Source organism: Lutra lutra, chromosome 12 (assembly GCF_902655055.1).
Source record: "Lutra lutra chromosome 12, mLutLut1.2, whole genome shotgun sequence".
Classification (NCBI taxonomy): Eukaryota; Metazoa; Chordata; class Mammalia; order Carnivora; family Mustelidae; genus Lutra; species Lutra lutra.
The window spans coordinates 84468845-84488296 of NC_062289.1; the positions used below are offsets into that span (position 1 = coordinate 84468845).

The 19452-nt window shown below is 43.8% G+C and overlaps 1 protein-coding gene across 15 annotated transcripts in view; it reads left to right on the forward strand.

Annotated features, from left to right (window-relative positions):
- Positions 1-19452, forward strand: part of CLIP1 (CAP-Gly domain containing linker protein 1) — a 125510-nt gene that overhangs the window by 84253 nt on the left and 21805 nt on the right. For 10 of the 15 annotated variants that reach the window (XM_047697038.1, XM_047697042.1, XM_047697048.1 and 7 more), the window contains 5 exons: positions 1736-4003; positions 5590-5706; positions 7732-7838; positions 9203-9298; positions 13300-13420. In XM_047697038.1, the coding sequence (XP_047552994.1) occupies positions 1736-4003; positions 5590-5706; positions 7732-7838; positions 9203-9298; positions 13300-13420 (2709 nt within the window). The remainder of the gene's footprint in view (positions 1-1735; positions 4004-5589; positions 5707-7731; positions 7839-9202; positions 9299-13299; positions 13421-19452) is intronic. The other 5 variants (XM_047697051.1, XM_047697052.1, XM_047697053.1 and 2 more) reach the window with 2 other exon arrangements.

Consider the following 19452-nt stretch of genomic DNA (forward strand, 5'->3'; position numbering starts at 1 on the left):
ATAGAGCACATTAGAGTGAGGGCTCTAGAGAGGACTTTTATATGTCCCCGGAAGGCACACTCCTGTTATTAAATAGAGTAGAATTTAATGCATTGTGTTTCATTTTACGGTGTCAGGATCATCTCTGCAACCCAGTATATTTTTTGACTCTGGTCACTTAATGAAGTTCAACCGTCCTACCCGTGTTTAACTTTTTCCTGCCACCATTGAACTTGCTCAAAGAAAAGTAAATACTTGTCTTTAATTATTTTTAATGTTTGTCTAGGAGTTTAGTGAAAAGGAAATGTAAAAGAGCATACATGAGACTTGAAACAAACCCCACCTAAAACTCGTTAATTAAACTGGACCATGATATCACACGTGCTATGTATGTATACATGCACTTTCTCTCCTCTCCGTGCCGCTGTCAAGGCTTCGTCCTCTCCCTGTAGAACATCTCCAGTTTTATGAGCCATTTAACACTGGATATAATTTCCAGATCTTTTGTCTTTGTGCTTCCCTTTATCTGGACAGACTCCTCTTTTTTAGTGTTTCCGTTAAAATGTGGCAGTCTGACCAAACCACAGCATTCCAGTAGTTTGTATGAAGACTCAGTTCTGCTTCCTAGTGTTGTAAATTTTTTTTTTAATTTTTAATTTTTTTACAAGGGTCATTTGGTTAGGATTGTTTCCCTTCCAAAGTTGTCTCGATATCCGATTCCTGAGGATGTCAGTGTTAACAATAGTGGCTCACAAACTATTTTAAGAATCTGATAATACCTTAAGATGTACTTCCCCCCCTCCCCCGGGGATAATTTATATGCTCAACAGGTTTTTTATATAAGATGTCGACGTTCAGGGAGCCCACAGAGTTGCTGTGTTTCCAAGTTAAAGAGCCAGTGATCTGTAGCTGTGCTGTCCAAGGCACTAGCCACTGGACACATTAATTTGAGTTTGAATTTGTTAAATCTCAATAAATTAAAGATTGAGCCCTTGAGTCACACTCGCTGCACTTGACGTGCTCACTAGCGGCTACCGTATTCGTGCAAAGAACACACACATCACTGCAGAAGGTGTGGACAGCGCTAGGACAGATAATGTGGTCAAGTTATTATACAAATCAGTATATTTTTTAAAAAAAACTATTTTATTCACCAAAGCCTAGCAAATTGGTCTGTACTTTTAATAAGTTAGACTTAATATTGGGATTAAATTGGTCAGGCCAGTGACTGTCCTTTAGAAGGTCAAGGTCTTGTGGTTAGTTTGAAAAGCAACAGTTTATTTTCCCTCATCCTTCCCCCCCCTTTTTTTGGTTAAAATACACTCACTTTTTGTAGTTCTCTGGTTTGGATTTTTAAAAAATTCTTCCCTGGGTTCTTCCTACAGTAGAAATAACTGGGAAGTTGGGAGGGCAGGAAAGACTCTCACGCCCCAATGTCGAAGTCAAACTACACTTTTTGCCTTGTTAGTTACCACTCAGGGATGATTTCAGAAGTGTTGCAAAGAAAAAATAAACCAGTAGGTAGACCAGCACTTTGCAAAGCTAAACCTGCTTTGTATTAATTATACTTTTATGGGCTCTTTTCATCTAGTTCCCCCCCCCTTGTTATCCAGGTAGTTTCTATGACATTTATTGTAAAAAAAAAAAATTTTTTTTTTCAAACTTTTACAGTTTAGGTTACATTAAGTTATTTGGGCTCGCATTTGTCTGCTTGATTTCATTTTGTTTCCATTCTTTCCACCCTTTGTCTCTGTAGTCGCTAACTTATTTGTTAACATCAGCCAAAAAAGAAATTGAACTAATGTCAGAAGAGCTGAGGGGTCTGAAATCAGAGAAGCAGCTTCTTGCACAGGAGGGAAATGCTTTAAAGTTAGAAAAAGGTTCACTTTTATCAAAGCTGGTAGAGGTGGAGGCCAAAATAACTTTGCTTCAGGAAGATCAACAGAAACTGTGGTCGGTCAATGAAACGCTTCATTTAGAAAAGGAGAAAGTCTTAGAAGAAAAACAAGATGCTGAAAAGCTTTATCGGCAGGAGCAGGTCCATAAGGAATCCTTAGCCGTTGAGAGAGCGCAGTTACTGGGAGAAATTAACACGGCGCAGGAAGAACTCTTGAAGATCAGTATGGAAAACGACTCTTTGCGGGCTTCCAGAGCAAGAGTGCAGGAGCTCGTGGAACAGCTCCAGCTCAGCAAAGATACTTTGATTGCGGAATCTAAGAAGGATCAGGAGGAAAAAAATCACCTGGAGGATCACATCAAGAAGCTCGTTACTGAAAACCTTGCCTTGGCCAAAGATAAAGATGAAATTATTCAGAAGCTCCAGAGCTCTTACGAGGAGCTGGTCAAAGATCAGAAAACCTTGGTGCAGGAGATCGAAGATCTCACCACTGAGAAAAAGTCAGCTTTGGAGAAGCAGTCAGGTCTTGATAACATGTGCCTCGCCTTAAAAGTGGAAAGAGAAAATCTTCTCCAAAGCAGCAAAGATCTGCAGTTTGAGAAGGACGTGCTCCTTCAGGACCAGGAAAAGCTGAGTGCCAGCCTGGAGGCCGCCCTCCAGATCAAGCAGCTGCTCAGCACGGAGGCCAGTGGGCTCCGCACGCAGCTGGACGAGGCCCAGCGGGCTCTGAGGAAGGCAGAGCTGGAGATGCGGCAACTTCAGGCCACGAACAGCAGCCTCACCAAGCTCCTGGAAGAAATCAAGACCAGTCGGGAGATCACAGACTCTGAGTGCATCCAGCTTCTGCATGAGAAAGAAACCTTGGCTTCCTCTGAGAGAAAACTCTCGGCTGAAAAAGAAGAACTCCTAAGTGAAAACAGGCTCCTTGCTGAAAAACTGAAGAAGTGCTCAGAGGAGGCCGCCCAGGTCGAGATGAGCCTGAACGAGAAGATCGCGTTCCTCACTTCTGAGAAGGAGGTGGTCTGTCAGAAGATTACCAAGCTCAAAAAGCAGCATGACAGTCTCTTGAAGGAAAAGTCTGTCCTGGAAATGCAGAATGGAGATTTGCTTGCAGAAAGGGAGAATTCCGTGAAAACCATGGGAGATCTCCAAAGGAAGTGTGATCAGGAGTCCGCCAGCAGAAGAATCATGGTGCACGAGAAGATGAAACTCCTTGGGAATCTCGACACTCTGGAGAAGGAGCTTCAGGAGAGGAAAAGGGAAAACCAAGAGCTGGCCGCCACCAAGCATGAGCTCTCTCTGATGCTGAAAGAGGCCCAGAATGCCAGGAAGAGTCTAGAAAAAGAGCACACGAGCACCCTGCAAGCCAAGGAGAGCCTGAATGCTGAGCTTCAGACGTGCTGTTCTGAAAAGAACATCCTGCTGAGGGATGGGCTGAACCTACAAGAAGAGTGTCAGAGGCTGAATGAGGAGATCCGCGCCGTGCAGCAGTCCTTTGTCCGGGAGCAGGAAGCCAGAGCGCAGGAAAATGAGTCGTCCCTGTATGAAAACAATAAGCTTCAGGGGCGGATGGCGCTCCTAGAGCAGGAGCTGGAAGAGTTAAGAGTGTGTACTAAACAGCTGCAGTCTGAAAAGTTCGTGCTTGTCCAAGAGAAGAGCAAGTCAGAGCAGAAAGTGGCAGAGATAATTAAGGAGAAGGAGCTCTTGAGTGCAGAAACAGCTCGGCTTGCTGCCAACATAGAGACTCTGAAGAGCGATTTCAGCACCTTGTCCAAGTCCAAGTTAGAGCTGCAGGAGCTGCACAGCTACCTCACCAAGATCCTGGACGATCTCCGGCTCAAGCACGAGATGACGCTGGCCGACCGCGCCAAGGTGGTGCAGGACAACAAGAACCTGCTGGCCGAGAAGAGAGACATGATGCTGGCCAAGGAGGAGCACCTGAAGGAGAAGGAGAAGCTGGCAGAAAGCTACTTCATCCTTCAGAAAGAGATTAGCCAGTTGGCCAAAACCAACAGCCACATCTCAGCCAACCTCCTAGAATCTCAAAATGAAAACCGTACTTTGAGGAAAGACAAGAGCAAGCTCACTCTTAAAATTAGAGAGCTCGAGACTCTTCAGTCATTTACGGTAAAATGGGAGGGTCAGGGACCAGGCCTGGACTACTAACCCCCGTGCACTAACTTCCTAGCGGCCCTGGGCAGCTTGTCCTCCCGCCCAGCAGGGAAATGCACCCCACCCAAGTAGCTGCGCGTGTGTCTCAAGCTGTTTGTCTGACCACCCGAAGGGACAGTTCTGTACTAAATCTCTAATTGCAGCTGTCTTTCTCCATTGGAAAGAATCATAAACTGTGAATAAAAAGGATACATTTGGGGCGCCTGGGTGGCTCAGCGGGTTAAGCCGCTGCCTTCGGCTCAGGTCATGATCTCAGGGTCCTGGGATCGAGCCCCGCATCGGGCTCTCTGCTCAGCGGAGAACCTGCTTCCTCCTCTCTCTCTCTGCCTGCCTCTCTGCCTGCTTGTGATCTCTCTCTGTCAAAAAATATATATATATATTTTTTTTTTTAAAAAAAGGATACATTTTTTAATTTAAGGAGAAATTTTCTTGAAAAGGTCACCTGTGGTTCTTTTTTTTTTTTTTTTAAGATTTATTTATTTGACAGAGATCACAAGTAGGCAGAGAGAGAGAGAGGAGGAAGCAGGCCCCCTACCGAGCAGAGAGCCCAATGCGGGACTCGATCCCAGGACCCTGAGATCGTGACCCCAGCCGCAGGCAGAAGCTTAACCCACTGAGCCACCCAGGCTCCCTTACCTGTGGTTCTTAAAGGATTAAGAACGGTAGTAAAATGGGGACATAGCAAAACATAGTATCTTCTGTTTGGCTTTTAACTGTTTTGCTTTTGTCTGTCCAAATGCAGTTGGAACACTCCAGTGAACTTTTCCGTGGCTGGTGGTAGGGAAGGCATAATGCAGAATTCCCATCAGCTTTATAAGACTGCATGAAGTTGTAAGCAAGTGCCTAAAAATATTTTCTTTCTCATAAGAAATAAACAAAAAATTTTAATTTTTATAATTATTTTTATCTTATCAGCTAAGGATTTGTGTCCATATCCATGTGATCTTTTTTATTCACAGCCATGTTTATATTCATTACCCACAGCTTCTCTCTCAGGCTTTTCCATTTAATGCTTCTCATTAAACACTTGAGCCTTTATGTTAATAATTGCCCAAATAATTTTTATCTTTACTTGAGAAATCCCCAACCTAAATTACAAGTTATTTCAAAAGCCCCACATCTGAAATAGCGAGAATAGTGTTGCCGACATACAGCAGTAAATACGACAAAGGGAAAATTCAGCTACGTAAGGATGTTACTGTTTATTATCAGAGAAGTGAATGTTTCTCTCCAACACAGGTCAGAGTGATGAGCATGACTGTCAGTGTAACTTTGGAGCTTGGAAAGATGTAGGGTTGGAAGGGTCTGAAAATATGCAAATATCATATTGTAGTTGGCTTGTTTGAAGAACGGCACAGAAAGGGTCTGTAGCTTGGTTCCCCTTTCATGGCTCAGACTGTTTGCCTCAGCATTGGATTGGTAACTGGTCCTTAACCTTTACCACACAGACAGTGAGGGCTGCCTGAGCCCCACAGCCTGAGTGTCCCCGACGGGCTTGCCCAGGGCTGTCCTCTTTTCTCACGATGTTTTCTTGTGTTCAGGCTGCTCAAACGGCAGAAGACGCCATGCAGATAATGGAACAGATGACCAAAGAGAAGAGCGAGACTCTGGCCTCCTTGGAGGATACCAAGCAAACAAATGAAAAACTACAGAATGAAGTAATCAGATTTAAATGGCTTTTTGTACAAAGGACAGCTTACCGACTTCATGGAATGTTTGATCACTAACTCAGGATTGTTTATTTTTTGAAGTGTGGCCTCATACAGGTTTGATCCATGTTAGTGGAGTTGCTTGTACATCAGAACCACGATAATATTAAATAAAGTGTATGACTTCATTACTCACTTAGTAGGGTCAACCTTTAAAAAAATAATGAGGGGAAAACCCCGATAGCGTGGCTTTCTATAGTAACTTCAGTGATGGGACTGTATCTTTGATCTGAAATCACACAATTTTTTTCCTCAGCACTCTCCCAACTGGAGCCACTAAATTCCGCTTCTCAGCCCTGAGTTTGACGTAAGCCTTTTCTTGCCATCACTCAGTCCTGGTTCCCTTTTGTGTCCTCTCCAAACAGCCACTTCTGGGTCTCAGACAGATTGTGGCATGGAGATCACCTCGATTCTGTCCAAAGTAGCATATTTCTCATTCTTCCTGGACCCATTTTTGGTCCTCCTGCTCCCCATGCCCAGCTCATACCAACCCCTCCTTTCTTCGGGAAGCAGTTACCTGTGAATCCTAAGTAGATGGATTTGCCCAAATCGTTATGCTTTTGAAAGGGATAGTCAGGTGAGACTATTAAAGCAAGGAAAGGGCTAGCCACATTGAGGAGCTGCCGTGTTGAGGCTAGGCCTTCTCATTATGGAAGGTCAAAGATGGAAATCTGTAAAGACCTGCACATTTTGAGATGATTATAGGGCGAATACAACTGGACGAAGAAGGGGGTACATTTTCAGAACTGATAGTCCTAAGACAAGAAGAGAAAGCATTAAAAAAAATCAGATGATAGTCACATAAGCTAAAATGAGAAGATTTTAAGGAATGGATCTAATTTTTAAGGGTAGAATCGGGGAGAATTGTGTGCCTTCATGACCTAGCCCTTGGTGTCCTTGTTATATAGCAGAATACAAGACCAGATGAATCATTTTTTTGGACCCATTGTGATACTTGGTTTTTCTTATTCTATGAATCTGGAATTCCAGATTCCTCTATTAGTTGTAGAGGGCATTAAAAGTAATATTGTGATGGTAAAACCATCGAGGCAATGTCTGGGACTTCTGACTGGTAGCATGTGACGTGGCAAAGGTGTCTCTGACCATAGGAAATACCCAAGTCCCAGAAAGCCCCCGTGGTGCCAGGAGCGCACCCTGGGCAGTGGACGGCCCCGAGCGAGCTCCCTCTCCTTGATCGGGGCTCTGCACCTAGAACTCTGGTCACCTGTCAGAGCCTATAGCTGGTCACATCCCCACTCATTCCAATCATGTGTCTGGTGTTCCCACCAGGGCCAGGCCCTAAGCTGGCTGCCTCTCCCATGTGCAGATGATGGAGCTGAACGAATGAATATGAGGCTTTTCAGCCTCACTTGCCTGGCTCTTTTCCTTGTCAGATCAAAGTTAAGATGGATAATCAAATATTGTCCCACCTACAGATAATTTCATTTGGAAGATTGTTACAGTCAGGACATTTGGTACTAAGGTTGACAAATACATCTGAAATTACTAATCTGTGGGGAAGGAAAGGAGTTTTTGTTTTCATTACAAAGAATAATCCTTGCTGATATAATGCCTTTGCAATTTATTTCTTGGCTTCTGTTTTTTTTTTTTTTTTTTTTTTTTTTAAGAGGGGTCATACTTGAATAGCAAGTTCAATGGTAAATATCGAGAATTGTACACAAAATGAAAGTAAACTTTGGTTGTAATTCATGTAGCAATTTAGTTTGACATTTTGGCCGGGTGTACGGGGAATGTCTGACTAAATGTAAGGGGGAGGCTTGCAGTTTATAATGTCATGGTCATTTGTCATCTCCTTACCTGGTGGCTTTTCTTTTTTTTTTTTTTTTTTTTTTTTTGCAAGTGACTAATATCACCTGTCTTTTTAGTGCACATTTGCATGAATAATTTGTCTATCCAGTCATGTTACTGGGAAATGAAATAATTTCATCAAGTTTTTTTTTCTTGGTCTTTAAGTTGGATACACTTAAAGAAAACAACTTGAAAAATGTGGAAGAGCTGAACAAGTCAAAAGAACTTCTGACAGTAGAGAACCAAAAAATGGAAGAGTTCAAGAAAGAAATGTAAGTTCATTTCCTTTGAGAGAAACCGGGGGACTTAATATTGCAAAAGTGAAGACGAGACTATTTAAAAAAATAACTTGACAAGTACTTAAAAAGTAGTTGCCCCTTTCCTGTCTCCCAAATGTGGTAGCATGCCTGGAAAGTAGCCCTGTAACTGTTTAGCTGGAAGGTAGCTAAGTCACAACAGTAACCAGGTTAAAGGATCAAAGTGAGTGTGTGCTGGCTGGTAAGTGAGGGCAGGTGGCATTCGAGTATGACTTTATGAAGAAAATACAAGAGGAATTGGAGTTGTTGTTGTTTTTTTTTTTTTAAGCAGTGTGCTTTAAAAATCTCTCAAAACCCTATCTGTAGGGAGAAAAAAGGCATCTGCCTTTCAAGATTATCAACAATCTTGATTTTAAGAATAAGCAAACCTTCTCGCATGGGAATCAGGTGAGAGAATTGTGGAAGAATCTTTCTACTCAAGGTTTATCCCTCAATCTGCTCCCTTGATTTCAGGCAGACAGGCTGACCGTGTTTCCTCTGTCAATACCAGCTCCAAGTCCCGGCCATTCAAGTCCAATCGTCATAATCGTTGGTGTTTATCAGGCATTTGAAATGATAGTTCAGGTGTAGAATTCATTTTGCTCTTCTGTTCTGAGAGCTACACCATAAACCAGCTGTGTAAACCTAAAAATTTAAAGCCAGTTAATGTGGTGAACGTTTGTGTCTTCCAAGCTGGAAAGGACACAGAGACGGATTTACACGGCCCCTACCCTTCCAGGGCTTAAATTATTTGCTTCCTGTTCTGAGCAGACAGAGGCACGAGATCAGTCAGACAGTAGCACCACGTCCAAGCCTCCATCCTCAAGGCGAGCTGTTGCTCAAACTCAGACTGAACCTAGGACACGTCGGGTTCTTCGGAGAGATCGTAAAATGCCTCTTCCGAGTGACTCAGGGAGTGTGATTAATCCCTTCCTCGGTCTTTGTATTTTGTTTTTAATTTTTATTGAAATTCCAGTTAACACACAGTGTCGCGTTGGCTCGAGGTGCCCAGTGTAGTGACTCGGCACTTCCGGACCTCAGTCTTAGTATTTCTCCAGACGGTGCTGAGAAAGTTTGCACCAGCTCCCTTCGTATTCACAGACTTCTCAGCTTACACATGCGCTCAGGACCGGCAGGAAGTTCAGCTTGCGTTTTCTTGGCCTTCTGAAGCCACGGCACGCAGGCACATAGAGGTCACCGTGATGGGAAACCATGGCAGCACCAGCTCTGAGAGGGTGGCCGTGGGCGTGCTGCGGGGCTTTGCCCGTGACACAGAAAGGAGTTAGGCTGAGCTGGAGCGTTCAGAGCATTGTTGACTTGAGTTCATTTGTGTCACACAGGCAGCTGGTGAGGGAGGATGTGAGCAGCAGGAGAAGATTCCCTAACCAACCTCCCACTGCCATAACCCCACCTGTGAGCTCTCTGGGCCGCACTAGGTAATGGAGGGGCAGGGTCAGCATGGACCTAGCCGAGAGAGCCCTTGGGACGTCGCTAAGACCCCTCTCCCCCGCAGTACTACTTAGCAGTCTCTCGTAATGGCCATTGCGGGTCTAGTGTTTAGGCGTCCAGCGTCCTCACTGTGTCACTGTCCTGTCACCCGCCCCCAGTTAATACGGGGTGGCTTAACCTCTGTGAAGAGAGAAATTTTCTGCCCTTCTTTGAGTGATTCCGGTGAATAATAAAAGCCTGGGCTCCTGGCTGTGGGCACAAAGGATCATGAGCGCAAGACTGTGGGCCCTGCTGCTGCTGCCTCTAACCGTGGCCTGTCACCTGGAGCCACTGTCCCCAGATCTCTGAGTAAGGGGGAACCAGGACCACTGGGCAAACAGCCTGTGCCGCTTCTGCCTCTCCACCTTTCCTCTGGCCCACCGGGCCTGAGGGAGTCGTGTCTTCTGTGGGTGACCTGGCACACTATGGCCAGGGTTCCTTAGCCAGAGGGAAGAGCCGTGGGAGACACCAGTGACAGGCTTCAGAAGCTGGTACAGGGAGTAGGTTGGAAGAGCCCCTGCCCCCAGTGACTCATTGTTCCCTGTGGTAGACTTGGCCACATTTCAAGGACCATCTAAAATAAATGTACTATGTAATGGGAATGGTGCTTCTCAAAAAAAAAAAAAAAAAAAAAAAAAAAAAGGCAGTCATTTTACTGCTCCTTAGTTCCTCAGTGCCCAAAGCTGATGATTTCTCTGTGGTTCAGCATGTATCCGGGGCGCTTCATAACCTTCAGAACATTCCTGGTGTCTCCCCTCACCTGACAGGACTTCAGTTCCTGGAGGAAAATGGACCCCAGTGTAGACACTGGAGTTCTAATCGGAACTACTTCCTATGGAATATTGCCCTTGGCACTGGCAACTCAGTGCTTGTAGCTAAGTGTTCCTTCTATGCTATTTATTAGACTGGTTTTAGGAAAATTCTTGGCTTTGGTTAGCTAAGTCCTATTTTCAGGTGGAGAGAGAAGATGTTTCCCCCTGATATATAATTTTAAATCTTAGGGAAAATGATACAAGCAGTTTAATTGTTGTTCTTAATTACTCACCTGACACAGTAATAAATCTAGAATAGATTTAGCATGGCCATTAATTGATTTATAATAGACTTGTAGGTAGAATGTTTGCAAGTCAGTGTGAAAAATACATATTTGCGGGGCGCCTGGGTGGCTCAGTGGGTTAAAGCCTCTGCCTTCGGCTCAGGTCATGATCTCAGGGTCCTGGGATCGAGCCCCGCATCGGGCTCTGTGCTCTGCAGGGAGCCTGCTTCCACCTCTCTCTCTATCTGTCTGTCTCTCTGCCTACTTGTGATCTCTGTCTGTCAAATAAATAAATAAAATCTTAAAAAAAAATACGTATTTGCCTTCCAGTTTTAAAACTGGGATAGTCTTCTGTCATGTAGAAAGAAAAGTAGCTTTAAAAATTGTTAGAAATACCTGAAGTATTTTCAGAATGGTTCCCTGGAGTATTTCTGGAAATTGGGCTATAAGAGCCTTCTTCCTGTATGAAATGCATGTACCCGCTACACTCTAAAGAAAAATGGAAAGGTGTTTCTATATTTGAATCACAGCTGAGGTCCATCGCCAGATTTAACTGCAGTTCTCATGCTTCTACAACTTACTGGATTTATGATTTGGGGAAAATCTCTTGCTTCCCTAAGCTTCAGTTTTCTTATCTTTAAAATATAGATAATAGTAGCCTCATTGGGCTTTGAGGATTGATTGAGAAAGTGTTCATGAAAGCATTGTATAGATTTTATGTTGAAAAAATAATGCTTTCATAGATCAATACTTTAGAAAATTTTGTAATTTCTTTGACTTCTTTTAGTTTTCTTTACTGTGGGCTCTTAATAGAAACCAAGGATTTATTTTATTTTATTTTATTTTAAGATTTTATTTATTTATTTGACAGAGAGAGAGATCACAAGTAAGCAGAGCAGCAGGCAGAGAGAGAGGGGGAAGCAGGCCCCCCGCCGAGAAGAGAGCCCGATGCGGGGCTCAATCCCAGGACCCCGAGATCATGACCTGAGCCGAAGGCAGAGGCTCAACCCACTGAGCCACCCAGGCACCCCTGAAACCAAGGATTTAAAAATCCATGAAGGGGCACGTGGGTGGCTCAGTTCGTTAGGTATCTGACTTTTGATCTCAGCTCGGGTCTAGATCTCAGGGTCCTGAGTTGGGCTCCATGCTGGGTGTGGAGCCTACTTAGTAATAATAATAATAATAATAATAATGATCAGCCATTAAAAGATGAAACTCTTGGGGCGCCTGGGTGGCTCAGCGGGTTGGGGCCTCGGCCTTCGGCTCGGGTCATGATCCTAGAGTGCTGGGATCGAGCCCCACATTGGGCTCTCTGCTCAGCGGAGAGCCTGCTTCCTCCTCTCTTTCTCTCTGCCTACTTGTGATTTCTGTCAAATAAATAAATAAAATCTTAAAAAAAAAAAAAAAAAGATGACCTCTTTAAGAGACAGCAGGATCACAGACTTACCACTGACCATCTACCCAGATGCTGAGTCCAAACCAAACATCTCCCAAGGAAGTCAGTGACACCTGGGAATTTTTAAAAAAGCATCTTAAGTACAATCTTCAGATTGATTTGTCAAGAGTTGATGGACTTGGGCTGAAGGCAAACTTTAGCTATTGTGTGTGTGTGTGTGTGTGTGTGTGTGTGTGTGTGTGTGTGTGTATGTGTGTGTATGTGTGTGTGTATCCATAATTAAAACCAACCCTCCTAGCTTTTGAATGACCTGAGGCTTAAATCTCTTCTGTTTTTCCTCACTTGCTATGTAGGCATCTCTGTAAAAGACCTCATTTAATGTGCTAGGACAGTTTTTGTGTAAATATATTCCCCTAAATCTTACCCCAGTAGGCATATTATAGGTGGATGGAGAATTAAAACTCAAAAAAAAACCAAAAAAAACCTGAAGATGCCAGGCATTGCCACCCATTAGACAATTGAAGTTAAAAATAGATGTGTTCCTGCATCAGCAGATGGATTCATACCCAGAGGACTTGATTCAGGATTCAGCCATGTATGACAGCTCCCTAAATGGAGTTTAGCCAGCACAGACTTAAAATTCATAGTGGCATTAAAATCTTCTATGACAGAAAACTAAAATCCAGTGATCAAACAAAATATTTTCAATATCCACGTGTAAAGGATAAGAATTTGAGATGTATATTTTGGATAATTTTAATATTGGGAAGATGTCTAACACATACGCTTAGCCTGTTCACGTTTTATATGCTGATATTTGTGACACAGGTCAGCAGGCTATATTTTTATTTGCTTCTTTTAATTACAAAGTAACATTGTGGAAAGAATACAATCAAAATGAAACACCTGTTATGTAATTGGAAAACCACGTTTCCTTTGGGCATTTCACCTGGAGAGATATCCTAAAAATACACTCCAGATTGATGCTAGCACTTGACTCTGACAGATACTGGCAAATGGAACCATTAGATTTTTATTTCTGCCAGAAAAAAACAAAAAACAAAACACAGATTACAGATCTGTGCAGTCAGAACAGAGTACCTTGACAGCAAAGGAAATCACTTTATCGACATAGTGGGTTTTCGCATAATTTTCTAATGGAATAGTCCTATAGACAAGAGGACTGACCACTTCGCTTGTCGTTTATTTTATAGTAACAGTGCCTTTTGTACGGGGAGTGTTTAGATAGAAGTGGGTGAGTGTGGGTGGAGAGAGGGTGGATATAGTGTTTATTAGGTTTAAAAAGAATGTAATAATTGTGGGAGGCAGTCCTCCTCCCAAGGGGTTAAAGCCGTTTAGCCTCTCCTGCACGTAGATACCGATGCCTCCTGTTCTTATAGATCCTATCAGGCACGTGACCCAGATATATTTTCCTCAGTGCTGTGAAGCCCGTCGTCTCCCACAGTTTCCTTGCCTGTCTTGTTTCTATGGTAACCCTGCACTCACTGTCCTTGCAGAGAAACCCTCAAGCAGGCAGCAGCTCAGAAGTCCCAGCAGCTTTCGGCATTGCAAGAAGAGAACGTGAAACTTGCTGAGGAGCTGGGGAGAAGCAGGGACGAAGTCACAGGTCATCAGAAGGTCAGTGAGCCTGGGGGGAGGGTGCCTAGCTCTGCCCTGCTCCCGCCTGCTGCCATCGGCAGGGCACTTGGAGGTCCCTTGGTGTGGTTGTGTGGCTCCAAATGGGATTCCAAGTTGCCTGTGTGATGTGTCTTCTTGCCTTCAAGTGTGCTGCTGTAGGACTTAGGGTGGGAGTTGACAGATTTTCTTTAAAAAAAAAAACAACCCAAAACCAAAAAAGACCAGTAACAACACGGGGAACTTGCAAGCAAGTAGAAAATACGATCTTTATTAGACAGTCTCATAGCATTGCATTTAACTGGAAAGGAAGGATCTCTTCTCCCTACTATTATTGCCTGGATTTCAAAATTACTTTTCTCTTAAGGTTCCTTTTTTCTTTCATCAGAACTGGTTTGAAGGAAGCAAATTCCCAGGATAAGGATTTGGTGTGGGGGTTGGCAGCCGTTTTTAAATAGAACTCTGCTTTTCTTTAAAAAAAAAAAATTTTTTTTTAAACATTTCCTAATGGAACTGTGTACGTATGTGCAATTGTGTGCGTTGGTATGTGTTATGTGCTGTGTGTTATCTCCAGAATGGGCGAGAAACTCACCACAACCCATTGGCTTCCGTATTTAAATCACAAAGATTTGTGGCAAGTTCATTAAACACTGAAACAAAACTGATTTTAAAGAATGCCTTATCCTGCTTTTTATTCTTTCCGAGTTGAATCCTAGTGCTAAATTGCTCGTCACATCTGGCCTCAGCAGTTTCTTAAAATGAGATTTTTAAGAGAATTTTACTGGGTGGTCATTAATTGTTGGTTTACATTTCAAGAGAGTTTTTCCCCCCCAGCATACTTGGCAAAGATTAATTCTCACTTAGGATGGAGTAATTTGGGGTAATTATATGGAGTACCTGTTGACATGGGGCAGTTTGTGGTGAAAGCACTTTTTGGATAGTTGATTTCAGACTTTAAAGTCGTTATCATAGTTTCCCACAATATTCTTCACAAAAGAAATGTCACATCTCTCCAGACTCCAGGATGGTGATGACGCTTTTGGTGTTAATAGCTCACATGTAGTGGCTCTTACTATGTGACAAGCACAAGTAAATGACAGCTATCATCTCACTTAATCTTTACAATAATTCTGGAAGATGGCCCTGTCATTATTTCTACTTGTAAAAGGAACACGAAGATAGTAATCTGCTTACCCTTGTTTAGGTAATAGTGTCAAGAAATGTTTGCCATCTAATGATTTAGGTCAGGAAAAGTTGACTTAAATGGGGCTACTGCCCCCTCCTTTGGTCAGTATATGAGAAACTGGAGTTCATGAAAATAGAAGCCCTTTGACCAGATGAGGTCCTTTTTTTCCTGGCACAAACTAGAGCATCTAAACATACGGTAGCTTTCTCAGGGTGTCTGTAAGTTCTTGCGGGAGAAGGATCTCTGAGAGGGGCATCTCACTTGACCTCCTGGAGCATGTCTGGTAGAGAGAGCAGATTCCATACGCGGGAGGAACAGAGAGATCATCCCTTCCTCTCATGTTGTGACCTTAACTGGGCTCTTGATTACATTCCTTGCTTCTGTCACTCAGAACGAGAAAGCAGTGGAAGGAGACATGCTTCCTCGGACAGAGCTTTGCAGGGCTCGCTGCCTCCCATGCTCTTCCCTTTTGCATGTTGGCATTTGAACTGCCTTCCTTTGGAAAAGGATTTGAAAGTCAGTGACTTCGATGGGTGTTACCAAGTAGGTGTGCAAAGATCTAAACTAAGAAAAGTGACTTCCCTTTAAAGGACAGATTGTTAGGCCCTTTGTAGTTCTGTGTTTTACTTGAGGAGAAATAAACGGGCATGAACTCAATAATAGGCTTCAGTGGTAGGGCTTGTTAACAAGGATATTGATCGCCAGGGAGGACTAGGGTAATTCTTCCCTTGAAATAAATAAATACAAATATAAATATTTTATACACACACACACACACACACACACGCATAATGTCTGTGTTTTTCATTTCAAAAATAGTGGAGAGACTCACCCATCCAAAATAATTTAGAAGCAGCCTTAGTCTACAGAAGACTGATTAATTCACTGGCTCTGTCACGCTTACTGTGTAATCTCCAGGAATCTAGAGTACTGCTTACTTCCATGAAATTACAAATTTCACTCCATTACTTACTGTAGTCAAGCCGAGTTATTGATCAGCTATGTTTAGAAATATACTACAGAGCCACCATGTTTGGCAGGAAACCCTGCTTTTAGAAAAAAAGAAAGGATTTGAATTGTCTGACTGTGGGATCATTATATCCTAAACTTAAGACAGTGGAGAGGAGGCTGACAGGGCATGGGTTAAATATTGACCCAGAACCTGAGTTCTATCCTGATTCCTTTTATTAGTAGCATCGTAATTCACTGAACATTTATCGAGGGGGCGGCTTTGTCTGTTTCACACTCATTACAACATACCTCTGAGATAGGAAGGTTTTTTGAAGATACGCTGAGGCTCAAAAGTTGACCAGTTTGCTAAGGACACTGCTAGGCAGTGGAGCCAAGACCTGCACGCCTCTCGGACTAACTCAGGGGCCTGTACCCTGCTCCTATCCTATACAGAGACTAAAACTTACTTCCACTTATTTCATAATTATTATTGTTATGGATAAAAAAGAAAGAAAAACTTATGAGCTAGGAATGTGGTAGGTGGGGGTCAAGCAATGCTATAGAAATGTACTCTCGGGGGACGCCTGGGTGGTTCAATTGGTTAAGCAGCTGCCTTCGGCTCAGGTCATGATCCCAGCGTCCTGGGATCGAGTCCCACATCGGGCTCCTTGCTCATCAGGGAGCCTGCTTCTCCCCCTGCCTCTGCCTGCCATTCTGTCTGCCTGTGCTCACTCTCTCTCCCTCTCTCTCTCTGACAAATAAATAAATAAAATCTTTAAATTAAAAAAAAAAGAAAGAAAGAAATGTACTCTCGGTTTATTGGTTTGTTGGTTTTTTTTTGCCTCAATTTTTTTTTTTTTTTTGCTTAGAAAGCCCAAGACACCCCAGAATCTGTTGTGAATCTTCATCTCACTGGGATTAACTTCCTTCAATATGAGGGCTGTTTGATTTCCTGTTTGTCCATTGGATGGGAGCTCATTTATCAAAATAAGAGAATCCCTTCCTTCCTGAGACGGTGATTTTGTAGAACCTACTCTCTTTTTTATCAATTTAAAAAGATGTAGGATATTCTGAGATGAGGAGGGCTGATAATGAGCAGGACTGGTTGGTCCAAGTTGGGGAGTGATGTTAGTTTCCACTTTTAGGGAGGAATTCTTATTTGCCTTGACTGACTCATGGGCATCGTGCGCTCCCGGGTGAAGAAGTATTGTATTTTGGAGTTGGAAGGACTCCTCTGTTCCTCTTCCTCTGGAACAGAGCTGGTAAAACTGGAAACAAAACCTACGTGTGTGCATTCTTTCTCGTCTGCTCTCCCTAGCAGACATTGTCCTTTACAAAGGAAATTGTGGGAGTTGCCTTTCCCAAGTGGGGTGCTTATCTTGTGGGGGGAGGGGAGCAAAAATTAGGATCAGCTGGGATCGTGAGAGGCTTGCTATATCTGGCATCAACAGTGACAGAAATCTTTATGGACGGTCACAGAGTGCTCTCTCTTTGAAAAAGGAACATACTAGATTGAACTGTATGAAACTGCTTGTTTTGCAATTTCATATTGTTCAGCCTCATGGTTAACATAACTTACCTCTTCTTGATAAATGATGATTAAGAGGATTGTCCTAATTATATGATTGACGCTGACTGTTGGCTTTCACCTTCACTTTCCTGCCTAATGGCCTGACTGGTTTCATGCTGCTTTAGGGTGTGCGCGCGTGCGCGTGTAAATACATGTAACAAGGTTTACTGTTTCAGCCACTTTACAGTGTACGATTCAGTGGCATTTGGTATGTTCCCCATGCAGTACGGTCATCATGCCTGTCTAGTTCCAGGACGTTTTCATCACCCAAAAGGAGAGCCCCTACCCGTTGAAGCAGTCACTTCCCATCACTCCCTCCTAACCCTGGCAATCGCTAATCTGTGTGTTGTCTCTGTGGGTTTTTGCCTTTTCTGGATGTTTCCTATCAGTGGATTCCTAGAGCAGGTGACCCTTTGTGACCGGCACTTTCTCTCAACGCCCTGTTTTCGGGGTTCTTGGGGTTGTAGCAGGTGTCAGGGCTGAATGGTGTTTGTTGGATGCTGGTACCACATACCGTTTGTGCATCCACTTTGGGTGTTTCAGGTCTCCTTTTCTCCATTCCGACTGTCACTGTCCCTCCTGAAGTCTGCGCGCCTGCCGGTGGCCGCGATGTCTGTTGGCCCCTTTGGATTTTCTGTGGGTTGGGACATCCTCCTCATTCTCTTAAAAGTGGCTTTCTCTCTCTCTCTCTCTCTTTTTTAGCTTATTTATTTTAGAGGGTGCGGGGCGGAGGGGCAGAGGGAGAGAGAATCTCAGGCAGACTCCCCGCCAGGCACGGAGCCCCACGCGGGGCTCCGTCTCATAGCCCCAGGATCATGACCTGACCTGAGCTAAAACCTAGAGTCGGATGCTCCACTGACTGCGCCACCCAGGCGCTCCTTGAAAGTGGTTCTAGATCTTGCCATACTGTTCACACTTACAGCCCAGTCTTCTTTTCTTTACTTCCAAACTTTTCAAAGGAGTCATATTTTCTGCCTTTAATTTCACCTCCCATTTTCTTCCCAGTCCCTCGCAGTCCTCTTTTCGCCACACCAGTGCACTACTGAAATGACTCTTGCTTGACTCATCACTAACCTAGTGATGGCACAAGTGCGTGGCTTCCCTTCCGTCCTCTGTGAACATTTGGTATCACCACCTACATTCTTGACTCTCCTCTTTTTACACCTTCCACACTGTTGGCTCATGTTTCTCCTGCCACACCTGGTCAGCTGACGTTCCCATGTCCACTCTGACAGCTCTTCTCCCCACCGTCCCCACGTGGGGAACTTCTCCAGGCTCAGGGCTAGCTGCTTCCTGCTCTGTGTTCAGGTAGCAGTCTCCGCGGTTCTCCGTCACACGCACAACACTGTGTTGTGGCTGTTTCTCATGCTTCTCCCCACACAGGCTGTGAGATGGTGGGAACCACAGTGCATGGTGTGCAGATTCAAATGAATGAGCGAGTGATTAGATGTGTACCCCGTTTCAAGCCAGGCCTCAGGATACAGAAACCTTGACTACTCTTACTTTTTTTTACATGATTTCAGTTCCTCCCAGTGTCACAGAGAGTTGTGCTTGCCAGAAGCCTGATCACCAAACGAGTGGGTCACGTGCCCTCTGTGGGTACTGGAAGCATACAGGGCAAAATGAGGCAGGGTCATGTTGTCTCAAGATTAATGGAAATGATACAGAGCAGTATTTCCTATGATAGAGAATACTAAAAGTAATCGTAACAATATAAGCTCTTCTACAGAAATAGCCACCTGAAGTAGTTACATCTGAAATGTCTGAGACATCATTTCCCGTGTATTCCTCCTTGTAAGGATTGCAGGTACACCGAGCTTTCACTATGGGCACAGTGTTGGTTTCTCCCTCCAACCCCCATCCCAGTTATTTGCAAAATGAGGTTACAGTTGGTTTGTAGAAACTGGACAGGGATTAGATCTCAATAAGTGCTTTATCAACACTTGTACAGCAAACGCAGTCTACGGAAAATTGGGGTTACCATCTAGATTGACTTATGAATGATTGCCTGCAAATGTTAAACAAGCCTGGATTCGCAGATGTGACTGTTGAGAAATGGAACACTGTTTTTAAGTAAACTCTGCTGCCCAGCATGGGGCTCTTTAACTCCTGACCCCAACATCAAGAGTCACATGTTCTCCCAGCTGAGCCTGCGGGTGCCCCAAGGCAACACGGTTTTTTGCTTGTCATAGTTTATTTTGGAAGACAGTGTACATTAGCCCTTGTAATTTTAATCTGGGCTCAGAGACTTCCGGGCGGGTAGGGCTGAGTGAAACTGATCATGGAATCTTTCTTCCTCAGTACCTAATGAAGTGAACACACTCTTCT